This window comes from Somniosus microcephalus, chromosome 13, assembly GCF_052327205.1.
Source record: "Somniosus microcephalus isolate GS21.2 chromosome 13, FLI_Smic_1.0, whole genome shotgun sequence".
In the NCBI taxonomy this organism is placed as follows: Eukaryota; Metazoa; Chordata; class Chondrichthyes; order Squaliformes; family Somniosidae; genus Somniosus; species Somniosus microcephalus.
In genome coordinates, this window is record NC_140999.1 from 92730059 (window position 1) to 92756854 (window position 26796).

Sequence of the window (26796 nt, forward strand, 5' to 3'; positions counted from 1 at the left end):
AGAAGGGGAAGTGCAAAGAGACCTGGGTGTCCTTGTGCACCAGTCGCTGAAGGTAAGCATGCAGGTGCAGCAGGCGGTTAAGAAGGCAAATGGTATGTTGGCCTTCGTAGCAAAAGGGTTCGAGTACAGGAACAAGGATGTCTTGCTACAGTTGTACAGGGCCTTGGTGAGACCGCACCTTGAGTATTGTGTGCAGTTTTGGTCACCATACCTGAGGAAGGACGTTCTTGCCATGGAGGGAGTGCAGCGAAGATTCACCAGGCTGATACCTGGGATGGCAGGAATGAGGAGAGATTGTGTCGATTGGGCTTATACTCACTGGAGTTTAGAAGATTGAGAGGGGATCTCATCGAGACCTATAAAATTCTGTCAGGTCTGGACAGACTAGATGCAGGAAGGATGTTTCTGATGGCCGGGGAGTCCAGAACCAGGGGTCATAGTCTAAGGATAAGGGGTAAGCCATTTAGGACTGAAATGAGGAGGAATTTCTTCACCCAGAGAGTGGTGAACCTGTGGAATTCTCTGCCACAGAGGGCAGTGGAGGCCAGTTCATTAAATATATTCAAGAAAGAGTTGGATATGTTTCTTGAGGCTGAAGGGATCAAGGGATATGGGGAAAAGGCGGGGACAGGGTACTGAGTTTGGATGATCAGCCATGATCACATTGAACGGCGGAGCAGGCTCGAAGGGCCGAATGGCCTACTCCTGCTCCTATCTTCTATGTTTCTATGTTTCAATGAGGTTGGTCAGGCAAGATCTTCTTCTGAAACTGTTTTAGTTGTTGCTTACTAGTTTATTCCCATACAGGTAATCCTTAAATTTACCACTTATAATCCATTATTTGACGCAATATTACGGTGAGATTGGTGTGTCTGAACTTGGGTCTGTTTAGTCAACTTTTTGAGAATAGGCACCACGCTAGTCTGTTTCCAATCTAGCACTCTGGTGTTCATTGACTCCTGTCAACACCTCAACAATTGCAGCCCTGTTTCTCCTGATACTCAGAGATAAATGCCATCTGTTTTGAGGACTTATCCCTGTTTAACTTCATGTTGTGCTAGGTCTCTGAGTTCAAAGTAGTGTACGTGATTTCAGTGGTGCCCTCATCTTCACGCTGGTCCTGATACTCACCAAGGGAGGAATCACTTCAGGTACAAAGACATTGTAATAAACTTTATTAAACAGTAAGGGATACAGTTGGTCATTGGAGGAAATATACGAGTGTGTTAATATACAAGAGTAACTTACGCCATTAAGTGCAATTAGCACACACTGAAACATTGCATGAGTTATTACTATTCTGAATACACATTGAATGGCTTTCTATACAGCCCAGTACTTGGAATAACTTATCCAACAGCATTACTGGCACCATGGCAGGAAACACCTAATGCTGTGATATCATTACAGTGAATACCTAATACTGCGGTACCATTACAGGGAGTATTTAAAGCTGTGGTAACATTACAGGAAATATTTAACCACCAGAACCATTCAAACAGGGAATATGCAACCCATAGGCATCTATTACCTGGACAGTCTAACCCTGTAACATCATTACGTGGACAATCTAACCCTGTAACAACATTACGTCGACAATCTAACCTTGTAACAACATTATGTGGACAATCTAACCCTGTATCACCATTACGTGGACAATCTAACCCTGTAACACCATTACCTGGACAATCTAACCCTGTAACAACATTACGTGGACAATCTAACCCTGTAACACAATTACGTGGACAATCTAACCCTGTAACACCATTATGTGGACAATCTAACCCTGTAACACCATTACCTGGACAATCTAACCCTGTAACAACATTACGTGGACAATCTAACCCTGTAACACCATTACCTGGACAATCTAACCCTGCACCACCATTACCAGGACAATCTAACCCTGTAACAACATTATGTGGACAATCTAACCCTGTAACAACATTACGTGGACAATCGAACCCTGTAACACCATTACGTGGACAATCTAACCCTGTAATAACATTACCTGGACAATCTAACCCTGTAACAATATTACGTGGACAATCGAACCCAGTAACACCATTACGTGGACAATCTAACCCTGTAACACCATTACGTGGACAATCTAACCCTGTAACACCATTACGTGGACAATCTAACCCTGTAACACCATTACGTGGACAATCTAACCCTGTAACACAATTACGTGGACATTCTAACCCTGTAACAACATTACCTGGGCAATCTAACCCTGTAACAATATCATTTGGACAATCTAGCCCTGTAACACCATTACCTGGACAATCTAACCCTGTAACAACATTACCTGGGCAATCTAACCCTGTAACAATATCATGTGGACAATCTAGCCCTGTAACACCATTACCTGGACAATCTAACCCTGTAACAACATTACCTGGACAATCTAACCCTGTACCAATATTACGTGGACAACTGAACCCAGTAACACTGTGATATCCGAGTGGTAAGGTCAGAAACTGAGAGAAGCGAGATATTAGGAACAAAACCCAACTGTTTATTTACCCGGTGTAGCAGAGAAACATCTCTTACAGGCTGCAAGCAAAGCACACAATTCTTACTGCACGATGGCAAGATGGAGGAAGATCCTCTGAGTCATACCCATAATGCAATGCCACATTACCGTATAAACTGGTGTACCAGGACATTGAATACATGACCCATTACCTTAAAAACTGGTGAATGTGAACCCTTAATATTTGCCTCCCTCCCCTCTTAAGTTGAACATTAATTTCTTAACAACGTTCTTAAAAAGTCCCATAAGGAAACTCCTTTAACGATAGTCCATACTGACCGAATCTAGCAGGTCGTTATCAATCTCTCTGGCGGCTTGTGAGTCCTTGGTGAACGTCTTACAGTCAAGTCCCTGCTTGGTTGGGGTAGAGCCACCTGCTGCTCCTGAGCAGTACTCAGAGTATCTGACGCTGCTACGATGGTTTCCTCTTGACGAAGGGGTCCAGGTGGAACTGGCTCTGTTCGTGGTGGTGGTACCACCAATGCATTTGGATAACTGGGGGCCCACTTGTCCTCCGACATCTCCTCTGGAACCTCCATTTCGATTTCCCCTTGTCTGGTCAGTATCTGATCTACATGTCTGCGTACTACCTGACCAGTTCCCACCATGACCGTATATGATACTGGACCGGTCATTGAGTCTATGACGCCAGGAATCCATTTTGGACCATAACTGAAATTCCTGGTAAGGACCGCATCTCCTTCTCCAAAACTGCGGCTCTTTGTCCTTCTGTCATGGTTCTCCTTTGGTTTGATTTGTCGGTTTTCCACCTACCTTTTTAGATCTGGGTGAACCAGGTCAAGAGTGGAGTGTAGTCGACATCCTAACAACAGCTCAGCAGGAGAGAGTCCTGTGGTAGATTGAGGTGTTACTCTGTAGCTGAACAGAACTCGTGACACCTTGGCTGCCAAACTCCCTTCCGCACTTTTTTTCATCATCTCCTTAAATGTTTGTACAGCTCTCTTCGCAAGTCCATTTGAAGACGGATGATATGGAGCTGAGGTCACATGCACTATGCCATTGTTTCTCATGAACTCTTTTGTTTCTGTACTCACAAAACACGTGGCATTGTCACTTACTACGATCTCCGGTAGCCCTTGATTACTAAAACTCCTACGCAGGCAGTCTATAGTAACAGTAGATGAAGCAGAATTTACAGGATAAACATCCATCCATTTGGAATGGGCATCAATGATTATGAGGAACATCTTTCCCATGAATTGACCCGCATAATCTACATGTAATCTTCTCCATGGTTTATCCGGCCACTCCCAGGTCCAAAGATGTGCGAGTTAGGTTGATTGGCTATGGTAAATTGACCCTTAGTGTTAGGGGGATTAAATACGTGGGGTTACGGGGATAGGGTGGGACATGTGTTGGTGTAGGGGTTACGGGGATTGGGTGGGATATGTGTCAGTGCAGGCTCGATGGGCCGAAATGGCCTCTATCTGCACTGTGGGGTTTCTGTGATTTCTGCGTGAGAGGAGCCGCTGCTGGTGCCTTCCTGTGTACTTGACAAGTGCTGCATGTCTTGACTAGATTTTCTATCTCCTCATCTAGCTTTGGCCACCACAAGTAACTCCTTGCCAAGGCTTTCATACGCGAAACTCCAGGATGACACTGATGTAGTTGCCCTAGGATAGACTGTCGTACTGGCTGTGGAATAATCACTCGTGCTCCCCACAACACGCATCCATCCTGACACTGTAAGGTATGAAATCAGTCCCTTCCGGATGCTGTGGCCAACCCCTCATCACATATTCTCGGACTCTAGACAGTACTGGATCTTTACCGGTCCATGTCCTTACTTGTTCAGCGGTCACAATTGCCGTGTCCTCCAACATCAAAACTCTGTCCTCTGGAGCTGCACGGATAGGTGTACCTGGCAGTGGAAGATGGCTCAAGGCATCTGCGTTCCCATGGTACTTGCCCACCTTGTAAACGATGACATACTCATATGCCCTCAACCTCACTGCCCACCTCTGGATCCGGGGTGACACCATCTGTGGTACTGCTTTCATTTCATTAAAAAGAGATAGAAGAGGTTTATGATCGGTGCTTATGGTGAATTTCCTGCCATATATGTAGTTGTGAAACCTCTGTAACCTAAACATTACTGCTAACCCCTCTTTATCTAACTGGGAATAGTTTTTTTCCGCTGGTGTCAGAGTTCGAGACATAAACCCTATTGGTCTTTCTGTTCCATCTTCCAAGCTGTGTGAAAGAACCGCCCCCACCCCGTAAGCTGAAGCATCACAAGAGAGAATGATGGCTTTCTCTGCATTGTAGTGAACCAGCACATCCGAGGACAGCATCAGTTTCTTGGACTGTTCAAATGAAACCCTCTGTTCCTCTTCCCACTGCCACTGTGTCTCCTTGCACAGAAGTTTGTGAAGAGGTGCTAACACTGTTGCCAAGTTTGGTAAAAATCTGTTATAATAGTTCAGCAGTCCCAGGTAAGCTTTTAACTCAGTCACATTGGTAGGCGCTGGGGCCTCCTGCAGTGCTTGTACCTTCTCCTTGATTGGATGGAGCCCGGTGGCGTCCACTCTGTGTCCCAGGAACATGGCCTCATTCCCCAGGAAAGTGCACTTACTCCTCTTGAGCCGTAACCCAGCCTTATCCAATCTTTGTAGTACCTCTCTCAGAGTGCTCAGATGCTCCTGGTCGGTTCTTCCCATCACCAGAATGTCATCCAGATAAATTGAAACATGTGGGATCCCTTGCAGTACACCCTCGATAGTCCTCTGGAAAATAACTGGATTAGATGAGACACCGAATGGTAAGCGGTTATAGGTAAACAAACCCTTGTGTGTATTTATGGTTACATACTTCTTGGATTCCTCATCTAGTATAATCTGCAAGTATGCATGACTCATATCCAGCTTCGTGAATTTCTTCCCTCCAGCCAGGTTCGCAAAGAGATCCTCTGTTTTAGGAATAGGATACTGTTCTAGTTTAGAAACCCTATTTACTGTCAATTTATAATCGCCACAGAGTCTTACCGAATTGTCCGGTTTGAAAACAGGTACAATGGGAGCTGCCCATTCTGAACATTTCACTGGTTCCAGAATGTTCTCTCTCAAAAGACGATCAAGCTCAACCTCTACCTTCGGTTTCATGGCATACGGCACAGGTTGTTGTTTAAAAAACCTTGGCAGTGCCTCCTTGTCTACATAAATCTTAGCTGGGGGGCCATTAAATGTGCTAAGTTCTTCCTTGAACACGTTCTCATGTTCAATCAACACTTCTTGCAAAGACAACTGTTTGCCTCCCTCTATCTGATTTATTGCTCCCCAATCTAATTTAAGTTCTTGTATCCAGCCCCGACCTAACAAGTTTGGTCCAGAACCCGATACTACAACTACAGGTAGCTGTTCCACGGTGTCCCTGTGTTGCACAGTTATAGTAGCTGTACCCAATGTCGCCACTCGTTCACCGGTATATGTTTTAAGCTGCATAGAGCAAGACTTTAACTCGGGAACTTTTGCACAGTTCCACAATTTTGAGTACTCCTCCCTGTTCATTATGGTTACGCCGCATCCTGTATCCACTTCAAAGTTGACCTTAGAGTCATTTACCGTCAGTTGCAAAGTGATAGGATCCACTTTTGAAATGTTCTCTACCATACTATGCATTATGAACATGTCATCTTCTTTCTCAGCTTCTCCACTGATGTGATGTGCTCCCTGTTTTTTCACTTCTCTTCCTAGGTTTTGATTTCCTCCCCCTTTTGGTTTGTATTCCTCCACGATTGCTTTTGCCCTGCATGCACGTTTTATATGTCCTTTTTTCCCACACTTTCATACGTAAGCCCAGTTTTGGACAATAATCTCCACTGCATTCGATCATCCATTATCCCGCAAACTAGCCTATCTCTCAGCATGTCCTTCAGGTTGTTCCCATAATTGCAATCATGTGCCAATTTCCTCAACACCGCTACATAATCCAATACAGTCTCTCCCGGTTTTCTGTTCCGTGAATTAAATTTGAAATGCTGTACAATCTCATTCGGTCTGGGATTGAAACGGTCCTTTAGCAAGGCCACTAAGTGAGCAAATGATCTGTCTCCAGGCTTTTCAGGACTGCATAAGTTTCTCATTAAACTATATGTCTGACTTCCCACGGGAGTGAGCAAAATAGCTCTCCTTTTTCTGACATCATTTGCTTCAAAGAAATGCATCAACACCTCGCAGTATTTATCCCAGGTCTGCGTCTGAACATCAAAAGCAGAAAACCTTCCTACCGTAGCAACCATGATCCCTTATTCAGTGCTCTTTTTTTTTCTTCTTCAAGATGCGATCTGTTGATCCTCATCGCCAATATGTGATATCCGAGTGGTAAGGTCAGAAACTGAGAGAAGCGAGATATTAGGAACAAAACCCAACTGTTTATTTACCCAGTGTAGCAGAGAAACATCTCTTACAGGCTGCAAGCAAAGCACACAATTCTTACTGCACGATGGCAAGATGGAGGAAGAACCTCTGAGTCATACCCATAATGCAATGCCACATTTCCGTATAAACTGGTGTAACAGGACATTGAATACATGACCTTAAAAACTGGTGAATGTGAACCCTTAATATTTGGCTCCATCTGGTGGATAACTTAAGCATTACATCCCAGATTACTATAAACACCATTACGTGGACAATGTCAAGATGGCGACCGAGGTGGTCCGGAGATAAGTGCTCTCCCTGCTCCGGACGGCCCGCTCCCACTGCCGGAGCGATGTGTTCGGCGTGTCGGGCGGAGGCAGCGCAGCAGCAGCAGCCACGACGACTCACTACAGCACGTCGGCCGGCAGCTCCTCAGCGGGAAACTCGCATTCCGACTGGGAGGAGGGGAGCCGGGCATGGCGGCCATAGGCCGGACCATGAGTGTGAGAAGCAGGCCCCAGGCCGTCGGACCATGTAGCCGGCGACAGTGAGGAGGAGGCCACGGCGACCGGAGCTTATACATCTCGACGATGTGTTCGGCGAGTCGGGCGGAGGCAGCGCAGCAGCAGTAAGCAGCAGCAGCAGCTACGACGACCCGCTACAGCACGTCAGCCGGCAACTCCTCGGCGGGAAGCTCGCAGTCCGACTGGGAGGAGGGAGAGCCGGGCATGGTGGCCAGAGACCGGATTGTAAGCGGGAGAAGCAGGCCACCACATTGCGGAGCCGGCAACAGTGAGGAGGAGGCCGCGGTGACGGAGCGGCTGAGTGACATCGCGTTCCCACTGCCATTGGATGCCATTGAATTGACTTTTTCTGAACATGGCGCTGGAGAATAGCGACGTGTCTCTGTGATCTCCCACAGCTTATTGTGGGAGTGATCGGGGAGTAAGCATTCCATTGTACTAGTTACATATGGCAAATAAAATTGAAATTGAATTGAATTGAATCTAACCCTGTAACACCATTCCGTGGACAATCTAACCCTGTAACAATATTACCTGGACAATCTAACCCTGTAACAATATCATGTGGACAATCGAACCCTGTAACAACATTACGTGGACAATCTAACCCTGTAACACCATTACATGGACAATCTAACCCTGTAACACCATTACGTGGACAATATAACCCTGTAACAACATAACATGGACAATCTAACCCTGTAACACCATTACCTGGACAATCGAACCCTGTAACAACATTACGTGGACAATCTAACCCTGTAACACCTTACCTGGACAATCTAACCCTGTAACACCAGTACGTGGACAATCTAACCCTGCAACAACATTACGTGGACAATCTAACCCTGTAACACCATTACATGGACTATCTAACCCTGTATCAACATTACATGGACAATCTAACCCTGTAACACCATTACGTGGACAATCTAACCTTATAACAACATTACCTGGACAATCTAACCCTGTAACACCATTACGTGGACAATCTAACCCTGTACCAAATTTACATGAACAATCTAACCCTGTAACAACATTACATGGACAATCTAACCCTGTAACACCATTACGTGGACAATCTAACCCTGTAACAATATTACCTGGACAATCTAACCCTGTAACAACATTATGTGGACAATCTAACCCTGTACCAAATTTACATGGACAATCTAACCCTGTAGCACCATTACGTGGACAATCTAACCCTGTAACAACATTACCTGGACAATCTAACCCTGTAACACCATTACATGGACAATCTAACCCTGTACCAAATTTACATGAACAATCAAACCCTGTAACAACATTACCTGGACAATCTAACCCTGTAACACCATTACATGGACAATCTAACCCTGTACCAAATTTACATGAACAATCTAACCCTGTAACAACATTACCTGGACAATCTAACCCTGTAACACCATTACATGGACAATCTAACCCTGTACCAAATTTACATGGACAATCAAACCCTGTAACAACATTACATGGACAATCTAACCCTGTAACACCATTACGTGGACAATCTAACCCTGTAACAACATTACGTGGACAATCTAACCCTGTAACACCATTACGTGGACAATCTAACCCTGTAACAACATTACGTGGATAATCTAACCCTGTAACACCATTATGTCGACAATCTAACCCTGTACCAAATTTACATGGACAATCTAACCCTGTAACAACATTACGTGGACAATCTAACCCTGTAACACCATTACGTGGACAATTTAACCCTGTAACAACATTACATGGACAATTTAACCCTGTAACAACATTACATGGACAATCTAACCCTGTACCAAATTTACATGGACAATCTAACCCTGTAACAATATCACGTGGACAATCTAACACTGTAACAACATTACATGGACAATCTAACCCTGTAACAACATTACGTGGACAATCTAACCCTGTAACAACATTACGTGGGCAATCTAACCCTGTACCAAATTTACATGGACAATCTAACCCTGTAACAACATTACGTGGACAATCTAACCCTGTATCAACATTACATGGACAATCTAACCCTGTAACACCATTACGTGGACAATCGAACCCTGTAACAACATTACGTGGACAATCTAACCCTGTATCAACATTACATGGACAATCCAACCCTATGACACCATTACATGGACAATACAACCCTATGACACCATTACATGGACAATCCAACCCTATAACACCATTACATGGAATATATAACCCATCAGCTTGGCACCATGCCATGTCACTCCCAGTCTAATAACAGCTGAGTGGTTCCCAATGGCCTTTGATCTTTGAGACTTGGATTCAATTACAGTCTCTGCTGTATGCTGGCTGTTAGTGTCCTACATGAAATGAGTTTGAGCAGTTTTAACCCTGCTCCTGGTGGTGAATCTGGAACTATGTTGGCAATCTCACTCAGAGAGGGCAGATGATAGCTGGTGTGGGAAATGGAAAGATGTACCAGTGAGGTTGGGACTGATGCACACAGTTGGGGCAGTGTAGAGGCTGACCCGGAGGTGTTCGATGCTGACACTTGGTACCTAAAATGGAAAATGTTCCATTGTCTGAGACCCTTCACCTTGACAGGCACAAAATGCACAAAAATGCCATCAAAATAAATAAACAGGCAAAAAAAGAACAAATGATACCTGTGACCAAAGCAAGGAGGACCTATCATCTGTACAAAGCACGGATCATTTATAGTCTCTTCTTATCGACTAAAGCAAAGTGTACATGTTATAAATTGGTAAGTATAAATCTGAAATTATGCAGGGGAGGAGCTTTTCCTGATTCCCGGAGTTATGGCAGGAGACCGGGATTCCCTGTGGAATTTCAGGGGATATACTCATAATGTAGGGACAGGTGAGCTGGCTCAGGAATTTCAAGAGCAGTTGAAAGAGGCAGAGCTCTCAGTGGTGCTGCTCATCAAATGGTGTCTTCACCAACAATGGACTGCAAATGGAGCACTGTCTTCAGGCCCACACAACTGGAAGCAGCTCCACTAATCACACACACCTTGTGTGTTTAGCAGGTCACAGTTCTAATGAATGAGTAGACTCATTGCTAACACTGCAACATCTGGTAGTCGACCTGACACGATCATGGGACACCAAAACTGAAGGTGAAAACGTGCATATACGCGACATGACGAATGTGTCTCTTGCATCATCTACACAGCTAGTGTTCCCAACGTGTCTTTTGCTGTGGATGGGCATGCAATCTATTTAACACTGAGAGCTACACAAGTCACATAAAGGGGTGATTCCATGCTCGATGGGAGTTGTAGCCCAATGCTTGACCCGCATTCCCTTTGAGTGTAGGATCAAAGCATCACACTGATACTGGAACTACCTTTACACGGTGATGACATAGAGATATACATGAGTGCTACACTGTCACCTGGAAGTGGATTTTACCCTGTGTGTACTGTACCTGAAGACATGCCAAAGGTTTTACAGTTGTGTTAAGATTTTACCTGATGGTGCAGTGTTAAGTGACAACAGCCCATGGGTTCATTAATACAAAACTCCACCAGAATATAATGACAATAATAAATGACTTGCACTACCAATCTGACCTCCAGTGTAACAAAGGCGTGAACTTCTTGACTCGACACTCTGCCCAAGGCAAGGGGCAACCCAAGGCTTATTAAAACAAAGTGAGCAGATCCTATATAGCCAGTGTTAGGTTAATTAAATGTAAGGATAGTGATTAAGTAATAAGAATACTGCTGAGGGTCTTTGTACACTGTGTGGAGGTTTCCGTTCTTCACTGTGTTGCTCCTAGTTGTTGACAGTTGCATTGTTTGGGGAGAGCGGCTGCTTATTCATAATAACCTCCCTCAGGCCTTTGTAAAAGTGTAAATCTGCTCCGATTGACAGAAAACCCTGCGAATTACAAAGAACAATTAGTTTCCATACCAAACTTTATCAGGGTTAAAAAAAAATTTAAATCGAAAACCCGATCCCAACTCACCCACTTCTAGTTTTAATTGGGGCAGATGACTAACCTGCTCTCCAGAGGCGTGTCTGTAACTTAAATATTTTAATGAGTCTGCATGCCTCACATTTTAGCTCCATTTAAAATTTAACACTGGCCGGCCGGGTTTCCCTGGCCTTGGGAACACGGCAGCTGAAGCGAGGTGCGAACCGTCGGATGGAAGAGGTAAGAGCCTTTCCAGCACTGCTTGTGGGCCAGGAGGAGCGGGGGTGCTTCCGACGGCCCCCCAAGCTTACCCGTAAACCAACCTGCAATCCAACCCCCTCCCACATGTCCGCCCCTCCCCCCCAATGTCCGACCCCCTCCCGATCATGTCCTGCCGTAAAACATAGCAGGATCTCCGGGAAACTCATACTTCCGGGTTTCCCAGCCAATAAATCTCCCTGCTCTCACCCTTCTTGCCTCGAGGGGCCAGTGTGATATTGGAATAGAATACAGTTGTTTGCCTAAGCATGGTTTGACTACAAATCAAACTCGATTCTTCAGGTGGTAAGGTTGGGGAGAGAGACTAACAGACTGTATGCACCTAACTCAAAAGGAGAGGGTGCAAGAATGAATCCTTCAGGCAAATCTCCTGATGCTGAGAGTCCAGGATATCCCTCTTTCTGGCCACGAGAGATGATTCCTGGAATCTCACCCTTCCTTCCGTTTTACAATCAGAATAAGAGTTACTTGTGAGGGTCACAGTGAGCTAGAGGCACAAACCTACATCATTACTATGTAAAGAATAGGTGTAGCACCTGTGTCCATTATCACGAGAGAGGGGCAGTACATTTGCACATTGGCATGGTCTTTAGCAAAGCCTTTAACATAGCAGGTACACTGTATAGGATTGGTGTACTTTATAGTAATGTGTATGGAGTACTACATGGGAAATTGTGATCACATGTATGAAGTAATACATCACATAACATATGGTAATAAGTATGAAGTACTACATGGGATGTATTGTGCAGTGCTGTATATACAGTATAATCCATGAGTATGTTGTTTGGGACTAAGGTGACAGAATTGTTCAACTGTTCCACATCAGACTTTACCAAACCTGGTAGACAGATTAGTGTAAATAGTTAGCACACAGGAGACGTCAGTGTGTTAGTAGATTACCCACCATGTGGTTTTCCATAGTCTCATTGATGAGGTCAATTCCTTCTGGGAGAGGAATCTGCACTCCTTCCAGAGTTCGCTCTGAGCAAAGAAAGAACAAAAACAGCTGGACAGTAAACATCTGTTTTGGAGGGTGAGCTCGCACTTTAGCACCATTTACATATTCTTTACTGTTGGGTATAGGACGCACAATGCCATCTGTTCCGATGGCGTGGGGTTGAAGGTGCTGCCTGGTGAAGTACTGAACCACAGAGTTTAACCTTCTAGCCTGCACTCAGCATTAGTTGATGTCAATCAAGGTTACAATGGGCGCACTACAAACTGCCTCAGCTTCCCGAGGATAGGGAATGGAGAAAACAGGCAGGGATTTTCTGCTCTGATTACTATCCATTGATCACCTGGAACGTGTGTACACACACGTGAACGTTGGATGAGGACACGGCCAGACTCGGTTGTGATGGCCCACTGTCTAGGCACATATTAACAATGTCCACTTGGTCAAGGTACTGGAGCACTACCTTCTCGTGGGGAACTGTACTTGGCCACCGCTAGTTGAAGAAAAGGACAAAAATTGGACCAATAAAGATAGAGTGTGATTCACAATGTCAGACTGCAGTGATAGGCTCTGTCTGTTTATCCACCTTCACTGGCAGCTCCATGGCATTTCAGCCACCTCGAGGTTCTGCTCTGGGGTTTGAGTGCTGGGGGCACCAGAAGTGCAAGTGACAATAAATGATACTGAAACAGAAACACAGCAACACTTTCCGTGCAGGTCCACAACCAGCACCTCTTCCTCACAGCCTGGCATTGCACTCTTTATTTTCTTGTCCGACTGATAGAGGCAGCAGGTGTGTAAGAGTCCAACAAGCTGCTTTAACCGAATACATTTTTTCAACAGATAAATACAGCACCCACTGATAATCAACAGGATGGTGAGTGTGTAAATACAGCACCCACTGATAATCAACAGGATGGTGAGTGTGTAAATACAGCACTCATCACTGATAATCAACACGATGGTGAGTGTGTAAATACAGCACCCATCACTGATAATCTACACTACGGTGAGTGTGTAAATGCAGCACCCATCACTGATAATCTACACGATGGTGAGTGTGTAAATACAGCACCCATCACTGATAATCTACAATACGGTGAGTGTGTAAATGCAGCACCCATCACTGATAATCTACACGACGGTGAGTGTGTAAATACGGCACCCATGACTGATAATTTACGCTACGGTGAGTGTGTAAATACAGCACCAATCACTGATAATCTTTGCGGTGGTGAGTGTGTAAATACAGCATCTGTGGCGGCACGCCACCACTGGACATAATCCGCTCACGGCGGCACGGACAGTTTAAGCAGACGCCCCCAGCCGGGGGCCCTTTCCTCCAGCAACTTGTTTCCCGCAGGGACAGGCTGCCGGGAGCACTTCCTGTCTGGGGAGTATTTAAGTGGTTGCGCGGGCTTTTCCAGTTCCTCTTGGCCATGAGGTTGATTAAAGCAGTTGTGTTTCACTAACTCTGGTCTCGACTCCCACGTTTGTCGCAGTATCTCAACACTGGTGACCCCGACGCTCAGGACGAATCCTAAGCTAGCATGGCGGATACAAACGCAGTCACGGTTAAACTACCGGACTTTTGGGAGAACCTGGCCGAAGCCTGGTTTGTTCAAGCCGAGTCCAGATTCCGGCTGAAAAACATTACAGTCGACGCCACGAAGTACGACTACCTCGTCGCCTCTCTCACCTACGCCACAGTCCCCAAGGTTTGGGCAGCGCTGCAGGAGCCACCAGTGGAAGGCAAGTACGAACATCTGAAGGCTGCGCTCCTTAAAAAATTTCACACGTCCTCTTACCAGCGCAACTGCCAACTCCTCGACCTCCCCGGCCTTGGTGACACTTCACCGTCGGATCTGCTTTCCCACATGCTGTCCCTCTCGGACGACAAAAACACCGGCGCCCTCTTTCGCACGCTTTTCATTCGGCAGCTCCCTACCAGCATCCGCCCGCTCATTGTGGAATCTGGCTCCACGGACCTGAAAGAGATAGCCGAAAAGGCCGACCGGCTGCTCTCTGCACAGTCCGCCCGCGGCGTCGCGCCCGACCTCACGGCAACGACCACGCGGTCTTCCCGGCCCACTAGGCCCGACCGCCCTACCACTCCGGGTCACTGCTACTACCACACCCGTTTTGGCACTAGGGCCCAACGCTGCACGCCACCGTGCACTTTCAAACCCCCCCCCGCACCGGCCCCCACGATGGCCGCGGGACAAAAGGGGCCTCTACTGTACGTCACCGACGACAGCACCAACTGCCAATTTCTGTGCGACACAGGGGCCCAGCACAGCATCACCCCCGCCTCCGCCCTCAAAATCCAACGCGGCGCACGGGGTATCACGCTGGCCGCAGCCAATGGCTCTGACATCCGCACATACGGCACCCGCATGGTCACGCTCGACCTCGCAGGCCGCCGCTACCGCTGGGAGTTCCTCACAGCCAGGGTCCTCTGCCCACTCATCGGCACCGACTTCCTACGCGCCCACGGCCTCCTTGTCGACATTCCGAGGCACCGCCTCGTCGACATCAACACTATGGCCCCCATCCCTGGCGCATTCACCCCGGCCCGTTCGGCCGGCCTGACGACCTACTGCCTCGCCAGAGCCACGGACGACTACTCGGCACTTCTAGCCGAGTTTCCCGCCCTCACTAACCCGACCTTTTCGGCCAAAGCCACCAAACACGGTGTGGAGCACTATATCCCCACCACCGGCCCCCCGGTTTCTGCCCACGCCCGCAGACTCAACCCGGCCAAGCTGGAAATCGCGCGGGCCGAGTTCACCACTATGGAACAACTCGGCATCATCCGCCGCTCCAGCAGCCCTTGGACCTCGCCCCTCCACATCGCCCCCAAGCCTTTGGAGGCTGGCACCCTTGCGGGGACTACCGCCACCTCAACGATGCCACCACCCCCGACCGATACCCGGTGCCGCACATCCAGGACTTCTCGGCCCGACTGGCCGGACGAACCTTCTTTTCCAAGGTCGACCTGGTGCGCGGTTACCACCAAGTCCCCGTACACCCCGCAGACATCCCCAAAACGGCTGTCATCACCCCATTCGGCCTGTTCGAGTTCCTGAGGATGCCCTTCGGCCTCAAGAATTCAGCCCAGGCTTTCCAGCGCCTTATGGACTCAGTCCTCCGGGACTTCAACTTCCTATTCGTCTATCTAGACGACATTCTCGTGGCCAGCTCCTCCCAACAGGAACACCTCGAACACATTCGCATCCTGTTCGGGCGCCTAGCCCAACACAGGCTCATCCTCAGCCCGGCGAAGTGCCAATTTGGCCTAACCGAGATCGATTTTCTCGGTCACCACATCACCCCTGCTGGGGCCGTCCCCCTGCCCAACAAGGTGCAGGCCGTCCAGCAGTTCCCCCGCCCCACAACCATCAAGGGCCTCCAGGAGTTCCTCGGGATGGTGAACTTCTACAACAGGTTCATCCCCAGAGCTGCAGCCCTCATGAAGCCCTATACGACTCCCTCCGAGGTAAATCCGGCAAGATGGCCGTAGCCTGGACCACTGACACGTCAGCCGCCTTCGATGCCACCAAAAACGCGCTCGCCGACGCCACCCTGCTCGTGCACCCGAGGGCCGATGCCCGGGTCGCGCTCACCACCGACGCCTCCGACCATGCGGTCGGAGCCGTGTTCGAGCAGTGGGTCAATGGCGCGTGGCAGCCACTTGCCTTCTACAGCCGCCAACTGCGCCCCCCGGATGTCAAATACTCTACTTTCGACCGCGAGCTTCTCGCGCTCCACCTGTCGGTCCGCCATTTCAGGTTCCTCCTGGAGGGCCGCCCCTTCACCGCGTACGTGGACCACAAGCCGCTCACATACGCGATGGCCAAGCACACCGAACCCTGGTCCGCTAGGCAGCAACGCCAGCTCGCGGCCGTGTCCGAGTTTACTACGGACATCCAGCACGTCTCCGGTAGAGACAACGTTGTCGCCGACTGCCTTTCCCGTCCCACCATCTGCGCGAATCATCTCGCGGTCGACTACACGCAACTAGCAGCGGCCCAGCTCATGGACCCAGACCTCCTCTCGGCGGCTACCAGCCTGCCAGGGCTACACCTAGCCAAGGTCGCGCACGGGCCCGAAGCCACGGCAGTCACTTGCGACGTCTCACTCGGCCAACCCAGGCCGGTCGTCCCTGCAACCTGGCGCCGCCGCATCTTCGACGCGCTCTCCCATCCGGGTGCCCGCGCATCCGTCAAACTCCTCTCCCAGCGTTTCGTCTGGCGCGGCCTCAGCAAAGATGTTCGGACTTGGGCCACCTCCTGCCTCGCCTGCCAATGGGCTAAGGTACAGCTACACACAAAAGCACCCCTGGGAGACTTCGAGGTACCCAGCCGCCGCTTCGACCATGTACACGTCGACATCGTCGGTCCTCTGCCGCCATCGCAAGGCCAAACTTATCTGCTCACGATGGTCGACCGCTACACACGCTGGCCTGAGGCAGTGCCGCTGACCTCCACCACCACAGCCGACATCGCCAGGGCGTTCGTTAACACCTGGGTCGCAAGGTTCAGCGTACCAGCCGACATAACCTCCGACAGAGGTGCCCAGTTCACCTCCGAACTCTGGACGGCCACAGCACGCAACCTCGGGGTGACGCTCCACCGAACCACGGTGTACCACCCGCAGGCCAATGGGCTGTGTGAACGCTTCCACAGGTCACTCAAGGCCTCACTCCGCGCCGGCCTGCAGGACAGTACCTGGACTGACCGCCTACCGTGGGTGCTACTAGGCCTATGCACCGCGGTCAAGGAAGACCTCCAGTCCTCGGCAGCGAAGTTAGTCTACGGACAACCGCTGCGCGTCCCAGGCGAATTCCTTCCGGAGGCTACCACGCCTTGGTCGGCCGAACAGCAGCGGCTCAATTCTTTCTCTTCCGCTCAACAGTTCGCCCCACTTCCGGTCAACCGACAAGGCGAACTCGCACCTCACGTCCCGCCAAACTTACAGCAGGCACGCTTCGTCTTCGTGCGACACGACACGCACCGCGGACCCCTGTGACCCCCGTACGACGGACCGTACGAGGTGCTACAAACCGGGGACAAGGTCTTCAAGCTGCGACTCGGCGACAGGGTCGACACAGTCTCCATCGACCAGCTCAAACCAGCACACACAGAACCAGGGGAACAGGTCCCCGTGGCCTGACCTCCAACTAGAGGCCGTCCCACCAGCAAGCCAGCACAGCCGGCGGCGAACCGCCCGGCCCGACCAGCTAGACCGGCGACCACTCAGAGCCACTCCGGCAGAACCATTAGACCACCGTCACGACTCGTCCACTCCTCCAAAGCGGATTCTGGGGGGAGCTCTGTGGCAACACGCCACCACTGGACATAATCCACTCACGGCGGCACGGACAGTTTAAGCAGACGCCCCCAGCCGGGGGCCCTTTCCTCCAGCAACTTGTTTCCCACAGGGACAGGCTGCCGGGAGCACTTCCTGTCTGGGGAGTATTTAAGTGGTTGCGTGGGCTTTTCCAGTTCCTCTTGGCCATGAGGTTGATTAAAGCAGTTGTGTTTCACTGACTCTGGTCTCGACTCCCACGTTTGCCGCGGTATCTCAACACATCCATCACTATTTTAAAAAGGTGGTGGAGAGAAAACGGGGAATTATAGACTGGTAAGCCTGACATCGGTAGTGGGGAAAATGCTAGAGTCCATGATAAAAGATGTAATAGCAGACAACTTGGAAAACAGTGACAGGATCAGACAAAGTCAACATGGATTTACAAAAGGTAAATCATGCTTGACTAATCTACTGGAGTTTTTTGAGGATGTAACTGGTAGAATAGATAAGAGAGAACCAGCGGATGTGGTGTATTTGGACTTTCAGAAGGCTTTCGATAAGGTCCCGCATAAGAGATTAGCGTGCAAAGTTAAAGCACATGGGATTGGGGGTAAAGTACTGACTTGAATAGACAACTGGTTGGCAGACAGGAAGCAAAGAGTTGGAATAAACGGCTCTTTTTCCGAGTGGCAGGCAGTGACTAGTGGGGTACCACAGGGATCGGTGCGAGGACCTCAGTTATTCACAATATATATTAATGATCTAGACGGAGGAACTAGTTGTAATATCTCCAAGTTTGCAGACGACACAAAGCTGGGTGGGTGTGTGTGCTGTGCGGAGGATGCAGAGAAACTCCTACACGATTTGGACAGGTTGGGTAATTGGGCAGATGCATGGCTAAATGCGAGGTTATCCACTTTGGTGGCAAAAACAGGATGGCAGATTATTATCTGAATGGCAATAGATTGGGAAAAGGGGAAGTGCAACGAGACCTGGGTGTCCTTGTGCCAGTCGCTGAAGGTAAGCATGCAGGTGCAGCAGGTGGTTAAGAAGGCAAATGGTATGTTGGCCTTCATAGCGAGAGGATTCGAGTACAGGAGCATGAATGTCTTGCTGCAGTTGTACAGGGCCTTGGTGAGACCACACCTTGAGTATTGTGTGCAGTTTTGGTCGCCTTATCTGAGGAAGGATGTTCTTGCCATGGAGGGAGTGCAGGGAGATTCACTAGACTGATACCTGGGATGGCAGGAATGACGTATGAAGAGAGATTGGGTCAATTTGGCTTGTATTCGCTTGAGTTTAGAAGAATGAGAGAAGATCTCATTGGAACTTCTAAAATTCTAACAGGACTAGACAGACTAGATGCAGGAAGGATGTTCCCGATGGCGGGGGAGTCCAGAACCAGGGGTCACAGTCTAAGGATAAGGGGTAAGCCATTTAGGACTGAGATGAGGAGGAATTTCTTCACCCAGAAAGTGGTGAACCTGTGGAATTCTCTACCACAGAAGGCCACTAAGGCCAATTCATTAAATATATTCAAGAAGGAGTTAGATATATTTCTTAAGGCTAAAGGGATCAAGGGAAATGGGGGGAAAGCAGGGACAGGGTACTGAATTTGGATGTTCAGCCATGATCTCATTAAATGGTGGAACAGGCTCGAGGGGGCAAATGGCCTACTCCTGCTCCTATCTTTTTTGTTTCTATAATCTACACGATGGTGAGTGTGTAAATACACGACCCATCACTGATAATCTACGCTACGGTGAGTGTGTAAATACAGCACCCATCACTGATAATCTACACAAAGGTGAGTGTGTAAATACAGCACCCATCACTGATAATCTACGCTACGGTGAGTGTGTAAATACAGCACCCATCACTGATAATCTATGGGGTGGTGAGTGTGTAAATAAAGCACCCATCACTGATAATCTACACGATGGTGAGTGTGTAAATACAGCACCCATCACTGATAATGTACACGATGGTGAGTGTGTAAATACAGCACCCATCACTGATAATCTACACTATGGTGAGAGTGTAAATACAGCATCCAACACTGATGAACTACACGATGGTGCGTGTGTAAGTACATCACCCGCCACTGATAATCTACACAAAGGTGAGTGTGTAAATACAGCACCCATCACTGATAACCTGCACTATGGTGAGTGTGTAAATACAGCACCCATCACTGATAATCTACACAAAGGTGAGTGTGTAAATACAGCACCCATCACTGATAACCTACACAAAGGTGAGTGTGTAAATACAGCACCCATCACTGATAATCTACACTACGGTGAGCGTGTAAATACAGCACCCAATGATAATCTACGTGATCGTGAGTGTGTAAATACAGCACCAATCACTGATACTCTACAGTACGGCGAGTGTGTAAATACAGCACCCAACACTGATGATCTACACGATGGTGAGTGTGTAAGTACATCACCCGTCACTGAAAATCTACACAAAGGTGAGTGTGTAAATAGAGCACCCATCACTGATAAACTGCACTACGGTGAGTGTGCAAATACAGCACCCATCACTGATAATCTACACTATGGTGAGTGTGTAAATACAGCACCCAACACTGATGATCTACACGATGGTGAGTGTGTAAGTACATCACCCGTCACTGAAAAGCTACACAAAGGTGAGTGTGTAAATACAGCACCCATCACTGATAACCTGCACTACGGTGAGTGTGTAAATACAGCACCCATCATTGATAATCTACTCAAAGGTGAGTGTGTAAATACAGCACACATCACTGATAATCTACACAAAGGTGAGTGTGTAAATACAGCACCCATCACTGATAATCTACACAAAGGTGAGTGTGTAAATACAGCACCAATCACTGATAATCTACAGTATGGTGAGTGTGTAAATACAGCAGCCAATGATAATCTACATGCCAGTGAGTGTGTAAATACAGCACCCATCACTGATAATCTACACTACGGTGAGTATTTAAATACAACACCCAATGATTATCTACACGTCGGTGAGTGTGTAAATACAGCACCCATCACTGATAATCTACACTAAGGTGAGTGTGTAAATACAGCACACATCACTGCTAATCTACATGATGGTGAGTGTGTAAATATAGCACCCAATGATAATCTGCACTACGGCGAGTGTGTAAATACAGCACCCAATGATAATATACACGTCGGTGAGTGTGTAAATACAGCACCCATTGCTGATAATCTACACTATGGTGAGTGTGTAAATACCGCACCCATCACTGATAATCTAAACTATGGCGAGTGTGTAAATACAGCACCCATCACTGATAATCTACGCAACGGTGAGTGTGTAAACACAGCACCCATCACTGATAATCTACGCGACAGTGAGTGTGTAAATACAGCATCCATCACTGATAATCTACACTACGGTGAGTGTGTAAATACAGCACCCACCACTGATAATCTACACGATGGTAAGTGTGTAAATACAGCTCCCCTCACTGATAAGCTACACAATGGTGATAGTGTAAATACAGCACCCATCACTGAGAATCTACACTCCGGTGAGTGTGTAACTACAGCACAAAGCACTGATAATCGACGCAATGGTGAGTGTGTAAATACAGTCCCCATCACTGATAATCTATGTGATGGTAAGTGTGTAAATACAGCACCCATCACTGATAACATACACTATGGTGTGTGTATAAATATAGCGCCCATCACTGATAATCTATGTGATGGTAAGTGTGTAAATACAGCACCCATCACTGATAACATACACTATGGTGAGTGTGTAAATAAAACATTCATCACTGATGCTCTACTGATAATCTACTCTATGGTGAGTGTGTAAATACAGCACCCATCACGGATAATCTACGCGACGGTGAGTGTTTAAATACAGCACCCATCACTGATAATCTACTCTACGGTGAGTGTGTAAATACAGCACTCATCACTGATAATCTACACTACAGTGAGTGTGCAAATACAACTCCCATCACTGATAATCTAGACGGCGAGTGTGTTAAGACAGAACCAATCACTGATAATCTACACTACGGTCAGTGTGTAAATACAGCACCCAATTATAATCACCATGCCGGTGAATGTGTAAATACAGCAGCCATCACTGATAATCTACACTACAGTGAGGTTGTAAATACAGCACCCATCACTGATAATCTACGTGACAGTGAGTGTGCAAATACAGCACCCATCACTGATAATCTAGACGGTGAGTGTGTAAATACAGCACCAATCACTGATAATCTACACTACGGTGAGTGTGTAAATACAGCACCCAATGATAATCACCATGCCGGTGAGTGTGTAAATACAGCTCCCATCACTGATAATCTACACAATGGTGATTGTGTAAATACAGCACCCATCACTGAGAATCTACACTCCGGTGAGTGTGTAACTACAGCACCCATCACTGATAATCGACGCAATGGTGAGTGCGTAAATACAGCACCCATCACTGATAATGTACACGACGGTGAGTGTGTAAACAGTCCCCATCACTGATAATTTATATGATGGTGAGTGTGTAAATACAGCACCCATCACTGATAACGTACACTATGGTGAGTGTATAAATACAGCACCCATCACTGATAATCTACACAATGGTGATTGTGTAAATACAGCACCCATCACTGAGAATCTACACTCCGGTGAATGTGTAACTACAGCACCCATCACTGATAATCGACGCAATGGTGAGTGTGTAAATACAGCACCCATCACTGATAATGTACACGATGGTGAGTGTGTAAATACAGTCCCCATCACTGATAATCTATATGATGGTGAGTGTGTAAATACAGCACCCATCACTGATAACGTACACTATGGTGAGTGTGTAAATACAGCACCCATCACTGATAATCTATTCTACGGTGAGTGTGTAAATACAGCACCCATCACTGATAATCTACGCGACGGTGAGTGTTTAAATACAGCACCCATCACTGATAATCTACTTTACGGTGAGTGTGTAAATACAGCACTCATCACTGATAATCTACACTACAGTGAGTGTGCAAATACAGCACCCATCACTGATAATCTAGACGGTGAGTGTGTAAATACAGCACCAAACACTGATAATCTACACTACGGTGAGTGTGTAAATACAGCACCCAATGATAATCACCATGCCGGTGAGTGTGTAAATACAGCAGCCATCACTGATAATCTACACTACAGTGAGTGTGTAAATACCGCAGCCGTCACTGATAATCTACACTACGGTGAGTGTGTAAATACAGCACCCATCGCTGATAATCTACTCTACGGTGAGTGTGTAAATACAGCACCCATCACTGATAATCTACACTACAGTGAGTGCGCAAATACAGCACCCATCACTGATAATCTACGCGGTGGTGTGTGTGTAAATACAGCACCCATCACTGATAATCTACGTGACAGTGAGTGTGTAAATACAACACCCATCACTGATACTCTACACGATGGTGAGTGTGTAAATACAGCACCCATCACTGATAATCTATGCGATGGTGAGTGTGTAAATACAGCACACACCACTGATAATCTACACTACGGTGAGTGTGTAAATACAGTCCCCATCACTGATAATCTACATGATGGCGAGTGTGTAAATACAGCACCAATCACTGATAATCTATGCGATGGTGAGTGTGTAAATACAGCACACACCACTGATAATCTACACTACGGTGAGTGTGTAAATACAGTCCCCATCACTGATAATCTACATGATGGCGAGTGTGTAAATACAGCACCCGTCACTGATAATCTACACAATGGTGAGTGTGTAAATACAGCACCCATCACTGAGAATCTACACTACAGTGAGTGTGTAAATACAGCACTAATCACTGATAATCTACGTGACGGTGAGTTTCTAAATACAGCACCCATCACTGATAATCTACGCGACGGTGAGTGTGTAAATACAGCACCCATCACTGATAATCTACACTACACTGAGAGGGTAAATACAGCACCCATCACGTATAATCTACACTACGGTGAGTGTGTAAATACAGCACCCATCACTTATGATCTACAGCATGGTGAGTGTGTAAATACAGCACCAATCACTGATAATCTACACTACGGTGAGTGTGTAAATAAAGCACCCATCACTGATAATCTACGCGACGGTCAGCGTGTAAATACAGCACCCATCACTGATAATCTATATGACTGTGAGTATATGTAAATACAGCACACATCACTGATAATCTACACTATGGTCTGTGTGTAGATACAACTCCCATCACTGATACTCTACACGATGGTGAGTGTGTAAATACAGCACCCATCACTGATAATCTATGTGATGGTGAGTGTGTAAATACAGCACACATCACTGATAATCTACACTACAGTGAGTGTGTAAATACAGCACCATTCACTGATAATCTACGCAATGGTGAGTGGGTAAATACAGCACCATTCACTGATAATCTACACAATGGTGAGTGTGTAAATACAGCACCTATCACTGAGAATCTACACTCCAGTGACTGTGTAACTACAGCACCCATCACTGATAAACTACGTGATGGTGAGTGTGTAAATACAGCACCCATCACTGGTAATCTACATGACGGCAAGTGTGTATATACAGCACCCATCACTGATAATCTACACGATGGTGAGTGTGTAAATACAGCCCCCATTACTGATAATCTATGTGATGGTGAGTGTGTAAATACAGCACCCATCACTGATAACGTACACTACGGTGAGTGTGTAAATACAGCACCCATCACTAATAACCTATGCGACAATGAGTGTGTAAATACAGCACCCACTGATAATCTACACTATGGTGACCGTGTAAATAGAGCACCCATCACAGAAAACAGACACGACGATGAGTGTGTAAATACAGCACTCATCATTGATAAGCTACTCTACGGTGAGTGTGTAAATATAGCACCCATCACTGATAATCTACGTGACAGTGAGTGTGTAAATACAGCATCCAACACTGACAATCTACACTACGGTGAGTGTGTAACTACAGCTCCCATCACTGATAACGTACACTACGGTGAGTGTGTAACTACAGCACCCATCACTGATAATCGACGCGATGGCGAGTGTGTAAATAAAACCCCCATCACGGATAATCTACACGACGGTGAGTGTGTAAATCCAGCACCAATCACTGATAATCTACGCAATGCTGAGTGCGTAAATACAGCACCCATCACTGATAATCTGCACGACGGTGAGTGTGTAAATCCAGCACCCATCACTGATAATCTACACTACGGTGAGTGTGTAAATACAGCACCCATCACTGATAATCTACGCAATGCTGAGTGCGTAAATACAGCACCCATCACTGATAACGTACACTACGGTGAGTGTGTAACTACAGCTCCCATCACTGATAACGTACACTACGGTGAGTGTGTAACTACAGCACCCATCACTGATAATCGACGCGATGGCGAGTGTGTAAATAAAACCCCCATCACTGATAATCTACACGACGGTGAGTGCGTAAATCCAGCACCAATCACTGATAATCTACGCAATGCTGAGTGCGTAAATACAGCACCCATCACTGATAATCTACACTACGGTGAGTGCGTAAATACAGCACCCATCACTGATAATCTACTCTACGGTGAGTGTTGTAACGTCCGTGTGTAATTGAGACACGGACTGCAGGTGTTGGTTATAACAGGTGTTTACTGAATGGAGACAAAACTGGAACTACTATACAAAGTTACTACACAGGCTTATATACCGGGGTGGTCACTACTGGTACTGCAGTATACAGGGGCTGCAGAATATAGTTCTTTCTTCAAAGTACATACACTACAATTCCTCCCCTTTTAGCTAAACAGTACATAACATTCGATTAATAATTAAATAACATATTTACAATTACAGTTGCTATATACATTAGCTGAAGTTAAGCAATTATAAATTCAGTCTTTGAGGAGGCTTCCTGATTCTGTCCAGATAACGCCTCTTTGGGGTATCAGGTTCTTCTGGCAAAGTTGATTCGGGATCAACGTCGTTGTTTGGTTCGTCTGCTTCCAATATCACCGATTCTGAGGTAGATGCAATTGGTACTTCGGTTTCATCACCAGGTGTATCGGATCGTGGTGTGGATTTGACGTTTTCCAGTGACTCTAGAATCTGGTCAGCATGGCGTCTTACAATGCTCTCTCCAACGTCCACAGTATACATTCGAGGTCCTTGCCGTGTGCAGATCGTTCCTGGCTGCCATTTCTCTGTGCGGTAGTCCCGGGCCAAAACTGGTTGACCTATCTTAAAACTCCTCGTTGGCCTTTCATTCATATTCTGAAACTGCCTGTTCTCCACATCTCTTCTGATGTTTGGCTTAACCAAATCCAAGTGGCATCTTAGTCTTCGATTGAAGAACATCATGGCTGGAGTTTGGTTGGTAACCGCATGTGTCGCATTCCGGTAGGCAAACAAGAAGTTATCCACCTTGTGTTGTAGGGGTATGTCTTCATTACACATTGCCTTGATAGCCTTCTTGAATGTTTGAACGAAGCTCTCAGCCAATCCATTGGTGGCTGGATGATATGGGGCGGATGTGTAATGCTTAACACCATTGTTCTTTAAGAACCTCCGGAGCTCTTCAGACACAAACTGTGGTCCATTGTCGGAGCAAATCTGTTCAGGCAGCCCATTTCTGGCGAATATGGTTCGTAAGACTGTGATGTTTTTTTCTGTGGTGGTTGAGGACATTTTTATTACCTCTGGCCACTTTGAATGTGCATCCACCGCAATTAAAAACATCGAGTCCATAAATGGACCAGCAAAATCAATGTGTACCCTTTGCCATGGAGATGAGGGCCACTCCCATGGATGTAGAGGGGCTTGTGGT

At 47.1% G+C, this 26796-nt stretch overlaps 1 protein-coding gene across 1 annotated transcript in view; it reads right to left on the bottom strand.

The window, feature by feature from the left end:
• Nucleotides 1-6909: 6909 nt before the first annotated feature.
• Nucleotides 6910-26796, bottom strand: part of pltp (phospholipid transfer protein) — a gene marked incomplete at its 5' end in the record, with an annotated part of 190427 nt that continues 170540 nt past the window's right edge. Inside the window, 2 exons of the mRNA XM_086004275.1 lie at nucleotides 6910-11338; nucleotides 12562-12638. Of these exons, the coding sequence (XP_085860401.1) occupies nucleotides 11234-11338; nucleotides 12562-12638 (182 nt within the window). The remainder of the gene's footprint in view (nucleotides 11339-12561; nucleotides 12639-26796) is intronic.